The sequence below is a fragment of the Oratosquilla oratoria genome, chromosome 17 (assembly GCF_046742065.1).
Source record: "Oratosquilla oratoria isolate Oo_2021 chromosome 17, ASM4674206v1, whole genome shotgun sequence".
Taxonomy (NCBI): domain Eukaryota; kingdom Metazoa; phylum Arthropoda; class Malacostraca; order Stomatopoda; family Squillidae; genus Oratosquilla; species Oratosquilla oratoria.
In genome coordinates, this window is record NC_134793.1 from 10,913,246 (window position 1) to 10,936,174 (window position 22,929).

The 22,929-nt window shown below is 39.1% G+C and overlaps 1 protein-coding gene across 12 annotated transcripts in view; it reads right to left on the reverse strand.

The window, feature by feature from the left end:
- LOC143034397 (uncharacterized) overlaps positions 1-22,929 on the reverse strand; it is a 109,867-nt gene that overhangs the window by 80,960 nt on the left and 5,978 nt on the right. For 10 of the 12 annotated variants that reach the window (XM_076200395.1, XM_076200394.1, XM_076200392.1 and 7 more), the window contains exons 2-5: positions 7,277-7,462; positions 6,945-7,079; positions 1,568-1,671; positions 608-731 (exon numbers count right to left, since the gene is read on the reverse strand). In XM_076200395.1, coding sequence (XP_076056510.1) covers positions 608-731; positions 1,568-1,671; positions 6,945-7,079; positions 7,277-7,462 — 549 coding nt within the window. Of the gene's footprint in view, positions 1-607; positions 732-1,567; positions 1,672-6,944; positions 7,080-7,276; positions 7,463-12,527; positions 12,905-20,058; positions 20,156-22,929 lie in introns of those variants that run through there. The other 2 variants (XM_076200397.1, XM_076200386.1) reach the window with 2 other exon arrangements.

Consider the following 22,929-nt stretch of genomic DNA (forward strand, 5'->3'; position numbering starts at 1 on the left):
CTCTACCTTCCTTATATTCCAAGTCTTCTGCAAACAACACCATAGGTAGAATCACTCCTTTATACAACCTTCTCTCTACATCAGTCCCGAAATACATGTTCCTCATAATCATTCTCACCCCACCCAGACATTTGATCATTTCCTGTACTCCACTATGATGTTCAAAGTATACGATATACGATACTGGAATCAACACAAACAATACAATGTGAAGGTTATGACCAGTTGATTTGACACCTATCAGTTAAACTAGTGCAGCCTGCTGAAATATTTTTGTGGCTTCCCAATATCCCATCTTTTCCTTGCAACCCCCATAATGTGATAAGGCCCCTGGTTGAGAACCACTGCTTTAGCTGCATGAAATTACCTACTAGTCAGAATACATTGTATGAAGTACAGATGACTTCCACTATGTAGCCGGGGCTATGGTCTACTAAACTATGTTGCAGGTTCTTAACATCAAACTTAAAAAATAATGTTAGCCTAAAAATAATCATAGTTTTTCATGGAGAAAAAATTTAAATATTACAGCACTAGTCTGAAAATTTACAAAGACATAGGTTATCAATAAAAGCAAAACTGTGTAATGCATTCAAGTAAAACTCACCTGCAAATTGGACAATGAACTTCGGATAGTAGACGAGTCTTTCCTGATGTGTTCTTCAAGCAGCTGGTGTAGATAATCTCGCCCAAAATCCCTTCTACCATCTCGTAGTGATGATCTCCGACTACTTCATTTAAAAATCATGTTAAATATATATATATATATATATATATATATATATATATATATATATATATATATATATATATATATATATATATATATATAAATATATAATACTTTGTCAAAGCTGGCAAGTAATTTTGTATAAAAGGAATTTAATCTTTCACTATGTTGAGACATATATTTTATTCTGTTTGATATCTGATTATTTTGATTAGTTGAGGGAGCATCCCTTGTATCCTTTATCCTAGCTGAACTCTACAAAATGTAAATCACCCAAGAGATGTACCTGGCAGTCTGTGATCTGCAGGACTCCTAAACAGAGTCCCCACAGTTATTGTGGCATAAACTGATTAATTTGTGCATTACTTAAGGTTTTATTACCTCGATCCATTACACAGACCCTGCGGCTAAGACCCTAGGATACAGCCTCACAATGTCAATGTTTATTGACGAATGATTTTGTCAATGTTTCTATTATTGACTTGACTTCAATCAGTTGGCAGTTGGCAGATGCAGGGATGATCCGTCATCCATGAGGAGATGAGATGGGAAGGATGGAAAGGGTGGTGGGGGGAAGTGAAATGAGTGGGAATAGATATGTGCCTCTGACTTTACTTCCCTTATAAGGGGGAAAAAGCTCTTGGTATATAGAAATAGATATAGATTCTATTACTGACAACCCTGTGCTGATGGGTTTCGAAGATGGTTGATGGAGAGATGATTCTATCTGATATCCCTCTTGTGGGCCACATCATGCAGGTAGCTGTAGTTAGTTCCACCTTTGTAATACACTAAAATAAGGTTTATGAATCCTCATACCCTTTGTAATACACTCACCTAGAAATGGGAATACAGGGCCCAAACAGCTGCTCAGGTGAAATGCAGGAGAAAGTGACATCATCCATGTCCCAGTCACCCGTGTGTCTAGCTCGAGATATGACCTGGAACAAAAGATTTTATTTATTTTATTTTTATTTTTGTTTTTTCTCTCCACCATGACTGACCAGGTTTGGGCAGTGTGTCCATGACTGGTTGTTCACAGAATAAAAGACAATAAGAGATAGAGAGAGAGATGCTGTGAGTGAACAGAAACGTTTATGAATGACCAGAACCAAACCTCTAGTAGCCGAGATAGTGATTAGCTTTCTACATCTGTTTCTTTTTGATACTCTATTACTTCACAACTTTATCCAGTTAAAAGTGTGAATTTGGCCTGAAAAGAGGACTTGGTCAATGGAGATCCCTCTTTAAAGCAGGTATTTTCCTCTGCTGAATAAATATATCTGACATTAACCAGAGCAAAAGCATTTACAGCATTATAACAGATGGGGATGAAGCATGTGTGTATGTGTGTATTTACCTAGTTGTATTTTACGGGAAGGGGAGCTATGCTCGTGGTGTCCCATCTTCATATCTCATTTTATCTAAACTGTTTTTAAATTCATGAATTGTTTTTGCATACAGCACTTTTTCATCTAACTTGTTCCAGATGTCTATTACTCTGTGGGGAAAGCTGTTCTTTTTCAGGTCCCTTCTATAACTGTCTTTCTTGATTTTCTTTCTGTGTCCTCTTGTATTTCTACTATCCCATTTTATTAGATCCTCTCTATCAATAGTTTCTATGCCTTTCATGATTCTATAAATAGTTATCAAGTCTCCTCTCTCTCTTCTTTGCTCTAATGTCTGTAGTTCAAGTTTTGCTAGTCTCTCTTCATATGATAGTTCTGAGAGTGTTGGTGCTAGTTTTGTAATTGCTCTTTGTATTCTTTCAAGTTTTGTTATACATTTTTTGCTGCATATTCCAATCTTGGTCTTATCAAAGTAACTAGTATTTTGCCACTTTGATTGTTCTTATTAGATTATAAGTTTCTCCAAAAATTTTGTTTATATGTTTCTCAGGGGACATATTATTCATAATAATGACTCCCAGGTCCTTCTCATTTTCTACTTTTTTTATTTCTTCTCCCAACTTATATGATCCCACTATTCTTTTTTTGCTTCTTCCAAATTCCATTATACTACACTTCTTGATATTGAATTCCATCTCCCACTTCCTACTCCATTCCCATACTTTATTGAGATCACTTTGTAGCGACTCACAATCTTCTTCAGTGTTCACTTTTTTCAACAATTTTGCATCATCCGCAAAGAAGCTCATATAACTTTCAATTCCTTCATCCATATCATTAATATATATAGCAAACATTATTGGGGCCAAAACTGTTCCTTGTATTTACCTAGTTGTATTTTGTGGGAAGGGGAGCTATGCTCATAGTGTCCCACATTTGTATCTCGCAGTGTCTAGTTTGCTTTTAAATTCATGAATGGTTTTTGCGCATACTATTTCATTATCCAGTTTGTTCCAAGTGTCCAATACTCTATGTGGAAAACTGTTTTTTTTTTTCAGTTCTCTTCCATAGCTATGTTTTTTTATTTTCTTTCCATGTCCTCTTGTGTTTCTCTTGTCCCAGTTTAGTAAGTCCTCTCTATCGAGTATCTCTGTGCCTTTCATTATTCTGTAGATGGTCAGTAGGTCACCTCTCTCTCTTCTTTGCTCCAGCATCGGTAACTCCAGTTTAGCCAATCTCTCCTCATATGATAGGTTTGCAAGTGCAAGTGCCATTTTTGTTGCTGCTCTCTGGATTCTTTCTATTTTCTTTATATTCTTTTTGGTACTGGGTGACCACAATGTCGCCGCATACTCTAGTCTAGGCCTTATCAATGTAACCAATATTTTTTTATCATGTCTTCGTCCAAGTATGCAAATGCCACTTTTATTGATCTTAGCAAGTTGTAAGTCTCCCCGAAAATTTTGTTAATCTGTTTATCATAGGACAAGTTGTTTGTGATAATTACCCCCAAATCTTTTTCGGATCCTACCTTCTTTACCTCCTTGGTTCCAATTGTATATTTTCCTGATATTCTGTTTTTGCTTTTTCCAAACTCCATTATGCTACAATTCTTAGTATTAAAGTCCACTTCCCATTTCTGACTCCAGTTCCATACCATATTCAGGTCTTCCTGCAGTGCTTCACAGTGGAACACCACTTATCACTTCATCCCAATTAGTGTTTGTCTCTTATTACCACTCTCATTTTTCTTTCATGCAAGAAGTCTTCCATCCACTTGAGTAGTTTGTCCTGTATGCCTCCTGCAGTTTCTAATTTCTTAAGCAACTTCTTATGTGGCACCTTATCAAAAGCTTTTTTCAGGTCTAGAAATGCACAATCAGCCCATCCATCTCTTTCTTGTATTACATCTATTAGCCTTGAATAGAAACACATTAAGTTTGTGACACATGATCGTCCTTGTCTAAATCCAAATTGCCTTGGATTTAGTACTTTGGTTTTTTTCCAAATGCTTTACCCATCTAGTTTTGATAATTCTTTCACAGATTTTAGCTATCGTACTTGTAAGAGAGACCAGTCTATAGTTAGTAGGGTCTTCCTTGTTTCCCCCTTTATATATTGGTACTATATTTGCTCTTTTCCAATCTTCTGGAACATTTCCCTCTTTCAGTGAACTGTTTATTAGGCTATGTATTTTGTCTGTTAGTTCATTCCTGCATTCTCTCAAAATCCAGTTTGCCATTTCATCCGGTCCATGCGATTTTCTGACATCGAGATTACTTAATTGTTTCATTGTTCTATTTCTTGATACTTCTATCTCTTTCATAGGGGGAACTCTCTCCTACCATTCGATATCTCTAGGTTGTATGTTCTCCCTTGTCAACACCGATTTAAAATGCTTATTCATAATTTCTGCCATTTCTATTTCCTCTGTGTATTTGACTCCTTGTTGCAGTTTCTCTAATTCTTGTTTGCTTTTCAGTTTGTTTACAAATCTGTAAAATAATTTTGGTTGATCTTTACATTTTTCTATGACATCTTTTTCATATTTTATCTTTTCTTCTCTGCACACTTGTACATATTCATTTCTATAACTAGTATATATTTTAAAATTTTCAGGTTTATTGTTTTTTTCCCATTTTATCCAAGCTTTATCACTTTTGTCTTTTAACTCCCTACATTCTTTATTGTACCAGCACTTTACATATCCTTTTTCTTGCTTTTGTCTTGGCACATACTTTTCCACTCCTTCTTTATAAATTTTTGTCAAAATACTCTATTTCTCTTCTACTGTTGTTTCCTCCCAGTCAGCTTTTTGAAAGAATTCTTTTATTTTGTCAAAGTTTGTTTTTTCATACATCAATCTTCCCTTTCTATATTGTTCATTTTTTTCATGTATTTTTCCTCATTTAGTTCCAGTTCAACCAATATGTGGTCACTTTTACTTATTGGTGTTTTGTATTCGATCTTGTCCAGTATTTCGGGTTCTGATGTGATTATTAGGTCCAGTCTCAATGGTTCTTCCTCATTTCTATACCTAGTATTCTCTTGTATCCATTGCATCATTGTATGTTCAATAATCATATCAAGTAATACATTTCCCCATAGGTCATCTCCACCCTTTACTGTCATCTCTTCCCAGCAGATTTTTTTACAATTAAAGTCACCCATTATAACTATTCGTCCTCTATCTTCCATTATCTTACTTAGTGATATCCTGGTGTCTTCCAACATATTTTTGTGTTCTCTCGCTTCCCACGAAGCCGTTTTAGGAGGCACATAATTTACTACAAACTTCCTGGTCTTCCTATCCTTCTCCTCCACTTCCATCGTAATCATCTCTACTCTGTTCTTTTCACATGTGATATTCATCACATTTATATCCTTCTTAGTCAGGAACATAACTCCACCTCCTTGTTTCTAATCCAACAATTATATGCACCATGTCCTACACTATTGGGTGGTAATGGACCTTTCAATTTTGTCTCTACAATTCCCATTATGTCTCTTTCCTTCAGGTAATCATTCAGTTCGTTCAAGCCTGTTATTAATCCATCTATATTTGTGTAAGACATTTTTAATTTTCCATTGTGTTTTCTGTTTCCCTTCCGTTTTTCTCTGCTATGAACCATTTCCTCACTTTCATATTCACTACTCTCCAATAGAATTTCTATTTTTCTGTCTCTGTTCTTTTCTCGTTTTTTTCCTTAGCTTCTAGTCTTTTTGTTTTCTCATCCTCTCTTTCCTCTTTATTCATTTCTCTTTTTATCCATACCTGTTTAAATTGCTCACTGTCTATTTCCCTGTTTTTTCTAAGATATTCTCTGTTGTCGTTTGTGACCTGAATTTAACCTTAATTGGTCTGGTCTTATCAGTATTGTATTCCTCGAGCCTATATTCTCCTTCTCTCTCATCACTTTAATAACTGTGCCTTCAGTTTGTTCCTTCATCTACTGTTTCACTATATCTCTAAAAATTCAATTTTGTTATTCTCCAGAACCTTTTTCCAACCACTTCTTTTGTTATGGACTCTTTATTTTCTTTATTATTCCTCTTTAATTCCTCATTCTCTTCCTTTACTTCTCTTAACTGTCTTTTTAATTCTTCTACTTCTTTAGTTAGATTTTGATTCTCTTTTCTTAGTTCTTCCAGTTTATCAACTTTCTCTGCAACTAGAGTTAATTGGTCAAACCTAACCTTCCATTCTTCGTTCATTTTTTTTAGTTTCTCCTCTAGATTTACTAGTCGGGGGAGGTTGTCCCCTCCTCCCTCTTTAAATCCATAAAAGCAGTTATCATCTCTTTCCATTGAGCTGCTATTATCTATATTTCTGCTCTTCACACCTCTGCTTCCTTGTTGTTCGTCTGTATATTCTTCTCCCCCCCGTTTGTTTACGCTTCTCCTAACATCCTGGGCCCATTCGTCCCCTTCCTCATTCCTTCCATTTTCCGCAGTAATCCCTTCCCTTCTTTTTCTTCACCTTCCCATTACACCACGATCTTTCCCCTTCCCTATTAATACAACACAGGTACTTCCTTGTCGTTGCGATCCTCGAAATTTGCAGTTTTCTCTGGAGTCCAAACTTCGTTGTCACCTCTACCGACGTGTGTGTGTGTTTGTGTGTGTCATTGCCATATAGAGGAAAAGAGCAATGCTTGTTGGGTCCTGACTCCTACTCTTCAATATATCATCCCTTGCCTTAGAGACACACAGAAAGAGAGAGAGAGAGAGAGAGAGAGAGAGAGAGAGAGAGAGAGAGAGAGAGAGAGAGAGAGAGAGAGAGAGGGAGAGAGGGGGAGGGAGGGAGAGAGTGTATGTATGTGTGCGAACTGTCCCTTACGTGGCACATGCTCTCCCTAGCTTACCTGGATCAGGCTAGAGATATCCTGCTGGAGGTTCTTGTTATCCTGACAGAGACGCTTGTTGCTCTGCTCCAGTTCGGACACCCCCGCCCGGAGGCTCTGAGTGTCCTTCTCGGCATCCTGCACGGCGGCGTGCACCTGACGAAGGCAAGAGCGATCTTGAGTAAGATCACGCGGAAGCTCTCTTGATTTTGATTTTTACTATTCATCTATTTGTTTTATTAATTTAGTTTTAATTGTTTATTTATCAACTTGTTTATTCTATTTATATATTTATTTAATTACCTCGGTCAGGAGGAGACCTGAAAATCTCCCCACATTTGTCTGTGACTCACCTGCAGGTGGTGATCCCTGATGGAGACACAGGACTCCCTGGTGACGGTGGCCATGCTGGCTAGCTTGTCCTCGAGGAGGGCCACGCGATCTCCGGCCTCTCTCTCGAGTTCTTCGACGGTGGCCACCAGCACCGCGTTCTGGTCTCCGAGGTCGCGCACCCACGACTGCAGCACGCTCACCTTCTCCTGTAGGGGCAAGAAGGTCGTCACTCGTGAGAACCTGACGCATAAAGTGGCGCGTAATTTCTCCTCCTCCGGGGCTGCAAAACTGCAATTATATTGTGGGGATTTCTTGTATAATAGCTGAAATATCGATGAAGTGAAGGAGTGAAGAATGACGCAGTACGAATTAATTTCGATCTACAAGACTGGTGAGAAACGGCTGAAGAGGCCTGTCTGGAGAGGCATAGTGAAAGCGGTGATGGGACTATAGTCCTGATATATGTATGTATATATGTATATATATATATATATATATATATATATATGTATGTATGTATGTATATATATACATACATATATGTATGTATATATATATATATATATATATATATATATATATATATATATGTATGTGTGTGTGTGTGTCTATGTACATGTACAGAGAGAGAGAATGAGAAACCTCTCCGTATCCTCAATGACGTCATGTCGCCGCCCAGAGCCAATTTGCAGAACAAAAGCAAATCACAACAGGAAGAGAAATTATACAATTACGAGCAATTACCGTGAACTACCACCATCATTCCGGTAGTAAAACTATCCAACACCAACCAGACCGAATAGTCTGCCACAAGGCTAGCGGGGAGTTAAGATCCCAATAACCAGAGCTGGGCACGTTACAGGTGGACAGGTAGTGCGTTACCGAAAAGTCTGGGGGTGCATTTCCGTCAATGCGTATTATATACATATATATGTATATGTAATGCGTATATGTCTCGTATGTGTATATATATATATATATATATATATATGTATATATATGTATATATATATATATATGTATATATATATATATATACTTATAAAATTCTGATCATCTTATTTGTTATCTTGCTTGAAAACGTCACCCAGCCAATCAGAAGAAGAGATATGACGTCACGACTGAGGACCAGCCAAGCAGAAGAGATATGACGTCACGACTGAGGACCAGCCAATCAGAAGAAGAGACATGGCGTCACGACATCATATGATGCGTAGTGTTCCAATCAACGACAACATGACGTCACAATCTTCTGCATTTCCCTTTTTGTAACAACATATAATTTAAAATCTTATTTGATCCAACATACATACATACATACACACACACACACACACATATATATATATATATATATATATATATATATCTATCTATATATACTTATAAAATTTTCATATTCAGTATTCAAAAATATAGCCAACTCCTGAATTAGCATTTATGGGGCATAATGAGTTTATTGAAATATTACGAACCGTATAAATCATGTGATGCGTAGTGTTCCAAGCAACGACGACATGACGTCACAATCTTCTGCATTTCACTTCTTATAACTAATCAAGTCACTGCCTTCGTCTACTGAATAGAGCATTGTCTTGATAAAGATTTTATTGACCCTTTTATTAACAAAGTATCATTTAAAGTTTCATTCGACCCAACGGGTCACGGGTGGTCTAGTGTATGTATATATATATATATATATGTATATACATACATAAATATATATATATATATATATATGTATATATATATTGTAACGCACTATCTATCCTTCGGTAACGCGCCCAGCTCTGCCAATAACATAGATTAATTATCTCCACGCCATCTCGTGCGTTGACGTCTTTCGCAGGCAACTTTATAAATGTCCAATTATTTTTATTGCGCAGTTATTAATATTTACTTGTGCGTGCTAGGCCCAACTGCGTTTACTGAAACCTGAAACCACGATTGAAAGCTGAAACTGAAGCCTAAGCCAGTCCATGTAAATAGATTTGAAACCTTTGATGTTATTCGAACCTGTTTTGACGAGGCTACAACGGGTTCCGATCCTATTGCAGTAGCGATTCGCAATTGTTTGATTACAAACCCGCTGGCCCTGGGAACAACTATAAAAAAAAAAAAAAAAAAAAATAGAAAAATAAATAAAAGTGGTGCCAGGTACAACAATCCTCACCTGACAAGTTATCTTAGTACCAGTTTTCTCCGCCAGGGTCGCATGGCGGCACCATTTGCATTTCCTTTGTTGACGATAAATAAATAAATAAATAGTTTTTTAGTAACCTCGGCCCAATGATGCCTATAATAATAAAAATTCTCATTACATGGTTATCTAAACGTATTAAGAATATTCAATAATGCTTTCAGTTATCTTAGTGTACTCAAACAGAAAATAAATCTTGGTAATTAACTGGATAATAAGCATACACAGAAATAATGCAATGTAATAATTCTAAATGTTGCGTTAAATTATTATACACTAAGTAATTTCATGAGAATATTTTTAATCGTAAAATATTATATACTGGTAATGATATTCTTATTGTTCACACAAATGCACGTAATATTGATCAAGTTATCGTTAATTATTTATTGTCTTATTTATCTTATTCTCTCTATCTACTTGTTTTTCTTAGGCAGTGGACACTGTCGAACTCATGAGATGGTCGTGAGTTCGATTCCTGGGACCCGCTGCGGGCTATGACGCGTTAGTTCACGATAGCCCTTGCCAGGCGGGGAGGCGACCCAACATCGGCCTCATGAACCCAGCGGGATGCCGCAACTGACAGGGCTTTGCCCTACCAGGGATTTCTCACTTTTCACTTCGTGGGAATCAAATGGCGAGTTTTAATTTTTACATATTTATTAATCTATTGATTCATTTGTCTACCATATACCTATTTACTTATTTATTTACTCGTTTACCTATTTCTTACTTATTTATCTATTCGTTTATATAATCCTCTTGTCTATTAAATTTTATTCACCTATTTATTAGTTTATTTCATGCTATTTTATTATCATTATTACTATTATTATTATTATTATTATTATATTATTATTATTATAATAATTGTTATTTTTGGAATACGCGGAGGACCTACTTCACTTGCTGGTGTTATGGTCATGCAATGATAAGGCAAGGCATCTATGTTTACATACAGAATGTGGGACGTGCTCTATACAAAAAGGTACACCGATGAATGTCACTATTCAGTGGCAGTAAAGAGTAAAAACTAAGGTAAAAGCGGTCAATTGTCTCATTACGTGCTCTAAATATAAGCTCCATAATTATAGTATATCCACTACAGTGACAGCAATCACATTATGCATTTTGATTTCACAATAACTAATCACATTATGAATATATATAATCGCTCAATTTACTTATAGGTGAATCCTTAGTACGTACATGTCAACAGTACACAGTTAAGCTTGTCCTTAGAATTTTATTTGAGTGCCGTCTATCGATTTTCATGATTTTTATCTAGCTTAGATGTAGTCTGGAAACATTTTGAGCGGTGACAGGCACCGCAATCGACGACGACGACGCAGTTACTCATGACGTCATGTCGTACTGACTCGTGACGTCATGTCGCGCTGACTAGTGACATCATGTCGCGCAACCTAACAGTACTGCGGCTTTTTGTGTTCGTGTGACACCATTTTCTCAAGTGGAGTAGAGCAACAGCATTCCCGTCCTACTAATCCTTTCAGAAGTTTCCTCCTACTTGAATGAATTTGCTTGACAAATTAATGAAAATTCCAATAAAAAATGTGACGTATAAGAACTATGTTTTTTTTTTTTAATTTTGTGTTCAATAGATGTGACATATAGACATGTGGCAAAGAATCAGACCACAATTGTACACAACATTAAACGTTTCGTTGCGATTTTAATATATGTTCGTTTTAACTGCGACCAGTCGATTTCGTTCAGCCGACGCAAACAATCGCAGCGGTTCGCTAAGAAGGAATTTCAAAAGATGAGATTTTAGATATTTTACGGCGAATCATCCAATCATAAAAATACGCAACATGTAATAATAATGATATAAAAATAATAATGATAATAATAATAATAATAATAATAATAATAATAATGATAATAGTAGTAATGATAATAACAACATTACACTTTTGTCCCTATTGCATTAGTGTGAGATAGTTTGTCACCGGCTAACAGAAGGGGAGCAGTTGCCGGTTGTTGACTCTCATTTTGTATAAAATTGAAAGTAAATAATCTAAACTGATGGAAAGAATTTAGGCCCAGTCCGGGGACCGAGTGTCAGTCCCTCCAGACTGCACCCCCTGATGCAGGTGAGGTTCTTTATATACTTTGAAACTGGGGGCCCGGGAGATGCTTCCCTCTGACGCTTCTCTCTCTCTTCTCCCTCTCTCTCTCTCCTTCTCAAACTTAAATCTAACATTTTAGCACTTTTTAACATGGATCAGCGTATCAGTGAATATAGACAATCACTACGAGTATGTGTATGTGTGTGTGTATGTGTGTGTGTGTGTGTGTGTGTGTGCACGTGCGTGTATGCTAACTGACCCACAGAGGAGAGTGCCAGTTGGCACTGTCGAGAGGCGGAAGGGGGGGTAATGGGGGAAGAAGAGGGGGAGGAGGGGAGGAAGAAGCCGCCTTCATATGGCTGCAGCTGGGGTGTGGAGGGGGGGGGGCAACGCACCCCAGCATGTTGGGAGGAAGGGGGATAATCTACACTTTTTCACCCCAATGGCAGATTTTATTGTATTTTACTTTTAAGGTTTTATTGATTCTGGGTCACGATGCCTATGGGTCTTGAAAAAAGAACTGTTGAATGGCAACATCTGTTGTTGCCATACGAGCGAATTCCGCTGTAGTTCTAGGGTGGTCTGCTGTCGTCTACTTTTCAAGGTGAACAGACCACGTTTATTTTATTTACTTGTGCATAAATTTCAACAAAAAATTAATAATAGTAATAATATCAATATCATTAATAATAATAATAATAATAATAATAATAATAATAATAATAGTAATAATGATGATAACAATAATAATATTAATATCATTAATAACATTACCAACAATAATAATTATAATTGATAATAATAATAGTAATGATAATAAAAAATCATAACAACAACAACAACAATAATAATAAATTATTACCATTCAAGCAACACCCAGGAAGGTGAGCGCGTGCGTGCGCGTGCATACACACACACATGCACACACACACACACACACACACACACACACACACCAAATTTATAAATATTTCTCACCTTATTGCAATCGTCTTTCTGCATCTGAAGCACCAATAGAAACTTCGCTAAATCAATTATGACCGATAATTTTTGCACTATATCAATCTATAATGCAACATTTCCTGGCCATAAACTCGCTGTTCAAACAGATTCTCCATCTTACTTTCAAGCATTGCATCATTCAAGACACTGCATGGTTACCGTCACAATTATGACGTCCGTCAGTTGTCTCGCTATGACGTAATTATGACGTAGTACCGTATCGTTGTGACGTACATAATTTCCCTTCTCATTACAAAAGTTCAACTTCAGAGAAATTAAAAATAAAGTACATGTTTATATATGTTTTACTTTCCAGATACGACACATTTTCAAACCATTTGCTTGGCGTGATACTTTGGAGGAAAATAAAAAAATTATTTTTCTGAGAACAGGATCCATATCCAGCTTTCTATATCATTATATGGACACATCAAACTTTTCATACAATATCAACACCGTTCTTCTCAGAGTACTGTAATCCATAATGTCGACAGTTTATTTTTTAATCATCACAAAAAAGTACATACATTCCATAATTTCCACTATTCAGATGTTTTTCTTCACATATTAACGCTATACACTATACAATTTGTCAAACACGACACAAACATCACGAACTGCAACAGACTTCGGCAATGCGACATGACGTCACAATATCTCGCTCGATTCGGTTCGTCTGGGAACACAAGACCACACACACTGATAAATATCAAATATTCTTTTTGAGTTCATACTGACAAGGCAACATAGAATGTTCTCATTAAAAAGTTAACTAACGAAATACAAAGAAAACACTCTTATTCCCGAAAACAACAATATTATTTCATAAAAAATAAGATTAATGATTTTTTTTAAATAAACTGCATCGGATAGGGCAAAAACTAGTCAAATTCTCCATTCATTAGATGATTATTCAACAAATATTATTTTTATCAAATGCCCCAGACGCATACGTAGACCTAATCGATAAAAGAAGAGTAAATTAAACTATTCTGGCTCACTGTATTTTCACTGAAGTCATTAACCCTCTTAAGAAAGATATCATTATAATACCATATAAAAATAATTACATTGCACAATATGACAACCGCTTTATAGAAACGTAAATTGACACCACAAAAGATAAACTATAGTAATTAAATCTTTCATCCATTTCATTAACAAACTGAACTTAATCTAGCACTTTTCAGGATTTTTTTCTGGCTAACGTACTGTGATCTTATTCAGTGAAACCTCCGAGGCTTCAAACAGTAAAATTATCACACAAAAAAAAAAAACGTGAAGCAAGCTCCTTTGAGCTGATGACGTCATGTCGACACGCATAGAAAGCTTCTTTCAAACTCTCCAACTGTCATCTCCAGGCACACCCTGCTTCATATCTCCACTTCAAACTCATTTTTATAAATATTGCTAAAAATTCATCTTTGAAAGTCTAGTGCTTCACTTATGCACTAATTTCACTTTTTCCTCTTGTGGTATGTGCATTTCAGTAAGGTCCAGTGACACATATTTTGTCTGATTTTCGTCTTTACTGTACTTTGATTTGGTATGTGTGTGTGTGTGTGTGTGTGTGTGTGTGTGTGTGTGTGTGTGTGTGTGTGTAATTTTTATCAATTCTTATGCACAATTTGCAATATAAGAATGCAGTGAGCAAGGCGTCATCTGTGATCAGACCGGACTAACATAAACTTGTCGCAGAATTTTATGATTTATCTGTACGGGGGAGGGGAATGTGTTTGATCTTAGTGACCCATTACAGGACCATTCTATCTCCTAGACGACGAAGCAGCCTCTGTACCTCACCAACTTATGAATCGATAGCCCAGCTGCCATAGCTGGTGCGGCTGGCACGCGACCAGCTGTCCTGTGGGAGCGCACGTGGGATTTTGATTGTTTTACAACCCCCCCCCCACACACACACGACATATACGACTCGATGGTGCAGTGGTAGAGTTCCCGGCCACCACTACGGCGGTCCGGGTTCGAATCCCGCCCATGGCTGAAATAATTTCAGTATCGCTGTGCTGCGAGTCGTTACTCCAACTCACGTGGGCGGAGAGTTGTGTGTGTGTGTGTGTGTGTGTGTGTGTGTGTGTGTGTGTGCGCGCGCGCGTGTAAGGTCACATCATTACCCATAGATCGGTCATATATGAGCTCTGAGCTCTCTTCCGGGAGGGAAATAGTTGTCGATCACGAGTCCTACACGAGATCCAACACCATGGTGAATCACACGTGGAAATCAAGGATATGGAACAAGTTGTACATGAATTTGAAGCTTCTTCAAGAGGACATAGACCGTATGAAGCAGTGGTCGGATAAATGGCTATTACCATTTCATAAAAAAGCGTAAATTCATGCGTATTAGAAACTGAAGTGTAAGAAACGATGGGTACAATAGGACGAATGAAAAAGATGACAGAGACAAGCTCTGAAAAGGATACAGGGGGGGGGGTTAATTAATTATAGACAGCAAACTACAATTCTCGAGCCATCTCGCAGATAAAAAGTAAACAAAGCAAAAAGAATTACGGAGCTCCTGGAATATTATCCAAGCCAAGTATGGGACGCCATATTTACTGAATGATATAGGCGGAGCTGGGCGCGTTCCTAGGTGCGTTCCGCTTTGGTTTGGCCGCGGTTAGAGCTCCCAAACTCTTAAAGCTTATGAGACAGGTTCATATCAAAATAAAAGTCCGGTAGGCCATATACTATACCAAAGAAAAATTTAGTTAGCCACACTAAAGCGGAACGCACCGAGAAACGCACTGAGGAACGCGCCCAACTGTGGACAAAGGAATTATAGAAGGAGTGCAGAAGAGAACAACTAAATTGATACCGACAAAAGTAGTTATCGTATGAAGAGAGATGGAAAAAATGAGACTACATACACTATCGTACAGATATGATCAAAATATTTGAGGAAATGGCAGAACCAGAGGACATCTTATGAAAATGGTGAAGAATAGATCAAGGTTGAATAAAGGGAAGAAATCATTTTGTAATAGAGTGGTAAATAATTGCAATGCATTGCCCCCAGAATGTGATAGACTCAATATCAGTTACTAAATTTTAATGCAATCTGGATAAAGCATGGATTAAACCAAAATCTATTATATAATTATAGAGCTAAAATTCAGTCTAATAATATTATTCAAACTGATATCACCACCCGTTCAAGAAGACTACTGCGAGATAAATTGGAGAGTAGGAGACGGGACCCCATGAGCGTTGCTCTTTTCCTGTACACGAGGAGTCCAAGAAAAACAAAATATTTAATGTTTTCCAAAGACAAAGACAGGATTGAAAATAATAATATAAATAAATAAAAAGTCAGCCACGCCCGTAGAGTCGTCGTTCACGGCGGACTGGCATCTAAGCTCCGCCCACAATCTCCTTATAAGGAAGTTTTAAAAAAAATTGTGACGAGGATCGTTGTCTTTATTCTGTTAGTTTATTCAGCTGAAGAACTTTCTACTCTACTAAGGGATTCCTAACTATTCAGCTGAAGAACTTTCTACTCTACTAAGGGATTCCTAACTAGGTTAAAGACTTATCTAGATTAACGTGACCTAGTTCTGTTCGCGAGTGTCATATGGTATAGTTTAGAAAACGTAATTACGATTTTGTTCAGATTCTCTAAATCATCAATTTTGTACTTTATGTTTTAAAACTTAATAATTTCATTCTCTTATTAAATAATTAATCTATTTATCTTTAGTTTTTCGAACCTTTCTTACACATTAACATTTATGATAAATAAATAAATATTTTCGTTCGGACGGAATGAATTCCCACCCAGAAGGGGGCGGAGCCTCACTGACGCTCTATGGCGAACGGAACGGAACGGAGACGAAGACGAAAGCAAGCGCCTGCTCGCCCCCCCCCCCTCACCCCCCCGGCGCGGCGACTGGATGAAGCCACACACGAGGAGGGGAAGGCAGAGGGACGGGGGAAGGGGAGGGAGGAATGGAGAGGAGAGCACGAGACCGACGGGGGGGGGGGTAGTGATAGTAGTGGTTGTGGTGATGGTAGTGGTTGGAGTGCGGCCACTCCGCATCTCGAAGAGGAAAAACTCAGGTAAGGTCATCCTTGAGTTGGAAACAAGTCCTACATGCCAAGTCAAGGAGGACATCTACAATGGTGCCAAGGAGGGGAAGGTCACCCCTTGTCAAGGTTACGCTGATATCATGCCACGTTAAGGTCATATCAGATTAAGGTCACCACTTTAAGGTCATAGAAGGTTAATGTCACACCACGTTAAGGTCATAACACTTTAAGGTCATGTCACTTTAGGGCCATACCATTTTAAGGTCCAAACATGTTCGAGTCACACCACGATAAGGTCCCACTATGTTAAGGTCATACCACGATAAGGTCCCACCATGTTAAGGTCATACCACGTTAAGGTCACACAACGTTAAAGTCACACTACGTTGACGTCAATATCACGAGCAATAACCGTGGCTACTCCTTCACAAGTGCTTGTCCTTGAACAGAACTCCAAGGTCAACAGCACGCCGGACTCAAGTGCCACCTTACCCTTACCTAAAGGTCGGGCATCACCGCCCCCCCATCCTCTCAGCTGAATAAAATCGCCTGGCGGCAACTATTGACGGTACTCATTCTAGGTGAACCTTTGACAGTCTCCTCTCCAACAGCTACCTACTCACAAAGGTCGTTTGTGACGTCATCTCGCCCGCGTGTGACGTCACATGTTACCATCCAAACGTCACCCGTCCCGCAACCAAATCGCATAAATGAGTGTTAAAAACACACGTCCAACCAGGGAAATTTTTAATTTCCTATAGTTCAATGAAGACCTTGTTTTCAACTTTGTAAAGTGTTCTGGGTAGGTCAGATCCACACACAGAGGGGGAGCAGATGTTAGGCACCCCTAGCTACAGTGAGACACACCGTGAGAGGGCAAAGCTCACGGCTCACATGAATAAAATCGTTTTCCTAACGTTCGTCTTTCTCCTTGAGGCGTACCAAGAGGCACAAAACCGTGAACGTTTACAAGTTTTCTTCCAACAACTCCGTTGGACGAAAGTGTGGGTAGTGGCAATGACGAGAACAGCGCATGCGCCAAAGGATGTGCATGCAAAGAGTAGTAAGATTACTCATCATTCATGACACAATGCGTAAGAACAGCAAATACTCTTTGCGAAATCCTGTTAACGTTGAGAGTTCCGCAACAGAATCGCCCCGCCCACCAAAAGGAACCTAAACGCTCCACCCACTTCGAGTCCCACCCCTCCTCCCTCCCAACCACCACCACCACCACCACCACCCCCTACGACGTCACCCGAATCCCTGAAACCCTAAAAAGGTCCTCCTCAAGTCGGCGACAACGACTATCGCGTCGGTCGAACTCGAAAGTAGGTCACCAGGGGGTGAACAAGTAACTCCTTGAGCTGAAGTTAAAGGAGCGACCACACACACACACACACACACACACACACACACACACACACACACACACACACACACACACACACACAACCACTGTTAAGAATGGAAACACTGGACTCGTCGTCATAAGTTTAATCCTACGTCTCGAACCCTGTCCGAGGTTCGTCTTCAGGGATACATTTCATTCGCTTATACTGTATATTCTTGAAGATCAACCCTGGACGGAGTTCGAAACGTAGGAATAAACTTCTAACGACGAGTCCAGTCTTTGCATTCTAATGCATTCATATATACATACATACATACACATATACCTACATACATGCATAAATACACGCATACATACCAAATTGTCCTTTCCCCTTATAAAGGGGTAGCCAAGTCATAGCAAACTCCCACCCTACATCTATCCCATACCCATTCCAATCTATACCTCTCCCCTCCCTTCTTAGCACCTCGTGGATGAGGGTCATCCCTTTTCCCCGCCACACCGTTCGAGTCTAATGCAATGCAGCGAGAAAAAAACACCTATAAAATGTTTGAATAAAATCGTCCGGAGGCAACTAGAGTGAAAAGGGAAAGTGCCACCCGGTACAGAAGGAGGCTCACGTGTAAAAGGGTTATCATACTGGGCTATTTTTCCTCCCACATCCGACCTCCAACCTCCATTTCAATAACTAGAAAAGGTCTTTGCCTTCAGATATCTGGACCTCCCAAGGACATTTCAACAGTATGTCTAACAATCGTGTAGGTTTACAATTTCTAAGTACATCGTTCAGCTTTGCTATATATATGGCGGAAAATAATTTGATATTTGGGGATTTGAAAATTCAAATATTGTAACCGAAGTCGTTTTCACTCAAACGAACTCTCAACGGTCGGCGTTGGTGAAGCCCGTGGAAGCCCAGTGTGATAACCCTTTAACCAATACAAAACGTTAACTCCTTTCGAGGCGTTAAACGGTTTCAGCCGTTGACTCTTGCGTTAAGCTATTTCATTCAGTTGAGGGAAACCCCTCCTTAACAGGTTAACCGACTAAAAAAAATCCCCTGGCGTTAACTATCACTAAGTCTTAGGGTCACTAAAATCAAGGGCGCTTACCACGTGCGGACAAAAAGAAAAGGTAAATAAACACAGGAAAACAAAATGCTCTGTGTTTGGCAACACCTGTTTACACACACACACATGTGCCCTTAGATGGGGCATATATGATCTCTGAGCCCTCATCCGGGAGGGTAATAGCTTTCGATCACGAGTCAAACAAGTGATCCAAGACCATGGTGACTCACACACACATACACGCATGGAGTATAGCCCCAGGAAATCAAGGAACGCCCCCCCCACACACACACTAAAATGATTCAAATCATATGCAGTCAACCATAATGAACCTGAAAAGCGACGATACCCCACCCCCCCGCGTGTCATTCGAGACCTGGGAGAATGAGGTCTTCCAATACTGAATAAACTCGCCTGTCACTGCTCTGTCTTACACATTCCAAGGCTGACAAAAAGACCGTTAAATCCGTTGGACACCGTTAAGCTTTGAAAGTTAAAACAGTTAAAAATTCAGATCCGTTTTAACCGTTGAATCGGTTTTGACCGTTACGTTCGTTTATTCAATATCTTGAATCGACTTGTGATAACACACGACCGCCACTTTAGCGTAATGAAAATAATAACCAAACAAATAAAATAAATATAGACTAATGAATGAAGAAATAACTGTAAAATAAATTAATAAAAATAAATACATAAATAAATGAATAAAATAAAATGGGTTCACTTGCTCGCGACCAGAGTTCGATATCCGAGCCCGAGTGTCCGAGTTGAAGTACCCGAGTTCGAATAATCCTGAAGCGCCCCGGTCAACCACCAGGGAAGAACATTCTGGAATCGCACACACACAAAAAAAAATTCACTGGCTCCACTTCGACGGTATCGATCTCCTTCCTGTCGAAGGAACGTTTCCTCCAAGGACACAATCACAAGAACGTTTCCCACGGAACGTTTCACAAGCGCTCATGGAGTCTCTCCACCCGGAGCAGCCTTCCCTCCTTCGGGAAGCTCTTTCCCTAGGGCGGTCCCGCCTTACAGGCCTGGGGTGCGCAGTGACCCGTCAACGCGAAGCTGCAGGAGGCGCAGACGGAGGTGGCGGCGCCGGCCGAGACCACAGCGCGACTGACGACTCCGGGAGGGTCCTGACGCCTCCACCTCTGCTCCTCCTCACCCTCTTTCCATTCACCCTTCTCTCCGGGTTCTCCTCAACCTCCATCTCCTCCTCCTCCTCCCTCCCTCCTCTCTTCAATCACTCCACTTGGGTTACACTACGCCAGCTCTATTCCTCTCCTCCGTCTTTGCCTTTCTTGCCAGCCCTGAAACCACCCTCAAGCTACTGCTACGTTTTGCCTCCTCCTCCACCATTAAACTCCCACTGAATGGGCTCTCTTCCTCCTCCTTCTCCTCGTCCCCCCACCACCATCTCCTCTTCCCTCCTTCAATAATACTCCAACACCTGCTATTCCTCTTCTTCACCAACAGAACCTCCCCCCAACACACCCACACCTATCTCTACTTTCTCTCTACATTATGGGCCCTAAGGCTAGTCGCCTCCTCAGGGAGCGTAGGGTCTGTGGGGACCTGCACCTACTCCACGACCATCCCGCAATCTCGAACCCTCACTAGCATCCTCTCCCTTCCCTCCTAACTTCCTTTCCTTGACTATTTTCCTACCCACCCACCCCTTTTCTTTGCATCTGTGAATGTTTTGGTCAACTATGCTCCTCTTCTCCTCCTCCTTTTCTTTTCTTCTTCTTACTTTCAGTGTTACACCTTAGTCTTGTTCTTCGTCGTCACAGTTATATTTGATATTTTTTGTCAATTCCTACCACCAAAGTGGTGATCACTTAAATCGGACACGTGAAAACAAGAAAACAAAATTCCGTTGAAACCGTTATTATTATTTTTTTTTCAAACTCGTGGACTAAATTGACAACACAACAATACCGATTTATTCTTTTATTTATTTCTATTAATCCTAATCCAAATACAGGCAAAATACATTTTGAAATAAGCTTTGCAAGTTACAAAAATCTCCATACCGCTTGGGAAAAAGTTGCGACAGTTGATTTGAAATTTAACATTGTTATTATTGATAATATTAACAATAAATTATATCAATCAAATAAAATAACAAATTTCGGTCGCCGCAGAAAGTTAATAAAACTACAAAACCCATCACCACACATTGACTGACTTACACTTTATTAAATTGCCAATGGCTCTCATTATCGATCTCTAGCTTTAAGACTCATTTAGATAAATGCAAGATGCTGTAATGCCTGCCATTTATTCTATATTATTTCTTTATTTGTTTGTTATTATTTGTCTGTTTATTAGCATTTGCTTGATTATAATTTATTATTATTTATCTGTCAATTTATTATGATTTACTATCTACCTATTTGTTTACTACTTAACTTTACCTACTTGTTTTATTTATTATTATTCATATTATTATGATTTTTATTTGTTCATTTATTATTATAATTTTTTCGCATCCTAGTTATGGACCAAAAGATCTCCCGTCAGCTTGCTCCTCCTTTGTAATCCTTTATGTCTAACGATTTTAATTATTATGACCACCATTATTATTATTATTATTTCCTTCTAAATTCCCTTCATTCTGTCACCCTCCTTACATCTTTCATGGGTGCGATATGGTTCTCAAGGATAGAAACGCTGGCTACAGGCTCCGAAATACAAGCCTTCCCTCTCACCCGACCAACCCCTCCCTCCCTCCCTCCCTCTTGTCGTCCTTCAACGACACTCCCGTCTAGCGACCGTGAGCTCTCACGGTCTCCTGGACCCCTCCAATCATCAGCCAGGGTCACTCCGACCCTTTGACTAGGGGAGTATATCTGAGCTTGTGCGCACACCCGTGCACACACACACACACACACACACAAAAGTTTGAAATAATAATAATGATAATAATAACAATAATAATAATAATTATAATAAAAGTTTCCTGGTACTGGTGTGTGGAACGTCACAGAATAAAAGTCCAGTCAGTGTGCCGCGTAACCGGGACGCTGGCTCTCGTCGGGCGACACTAACAGCCCCATGACATCGGCCCTTTGGGTATGGATTCGGCCTGTGGACCACCAGGACAGGGAAGGCCACCTTATGAGGGCCGCCTGGTGCGAATTATAATCACAAGTACAGAGTTACTTTATTCTTCATATTTCATTATTATAATTATCATTATTATTATTATTATTATTATTATTATTATTATCATCGTTATTATTAAAATCATTATCATTATTATAATTTTCATTATTTATTATTATTATTATTATATGTCATTATCAATACTATTTTCAAATTATTATCATTATTATTATCTTCATTCTTGTTGTTTTTCTTATGGAGCATAACTTTGTGAGGCAACATGACGCACTGCCCGGGGCACGCTCACTCAGCATAATTTAATTTAAATCACTCATCTAATGCTAACACTTGACAAAATATGCTTACGTTGGTTCAACGAATGCAAACGGTCTCACAAGCCATCCCCCTCCCGCCCCCCCATGCAAATGATGACGTCATGGAGAGGGGAGTAATGGTAATAAAATTATTTATGGTAATGGTCGTGGTAATAGGATTACCACGGGACGGGACCCCATGAGCACAGGTCCAAACCCGTGGATTACAATTAGGTAAACACACACACGACTCGATGGCGCAGTGGTAGCGTTCGTGATTGCTAACCCAGCGGTCCGAATTCGAATCCTGTCCAGGGCTGAAATAATTTGTGTCGCTGCTCTGCGAGCCGTTACTTCAACTCTAGTGTGTGGGGAGATGTGTGCGTGTGAGGTCACAGCATTACCCATAGATCGGTCATATATGAGCTCTGAGCTCTCATCCGGGAGGGAAATAGCTGTCGATCACAAGTCCACCA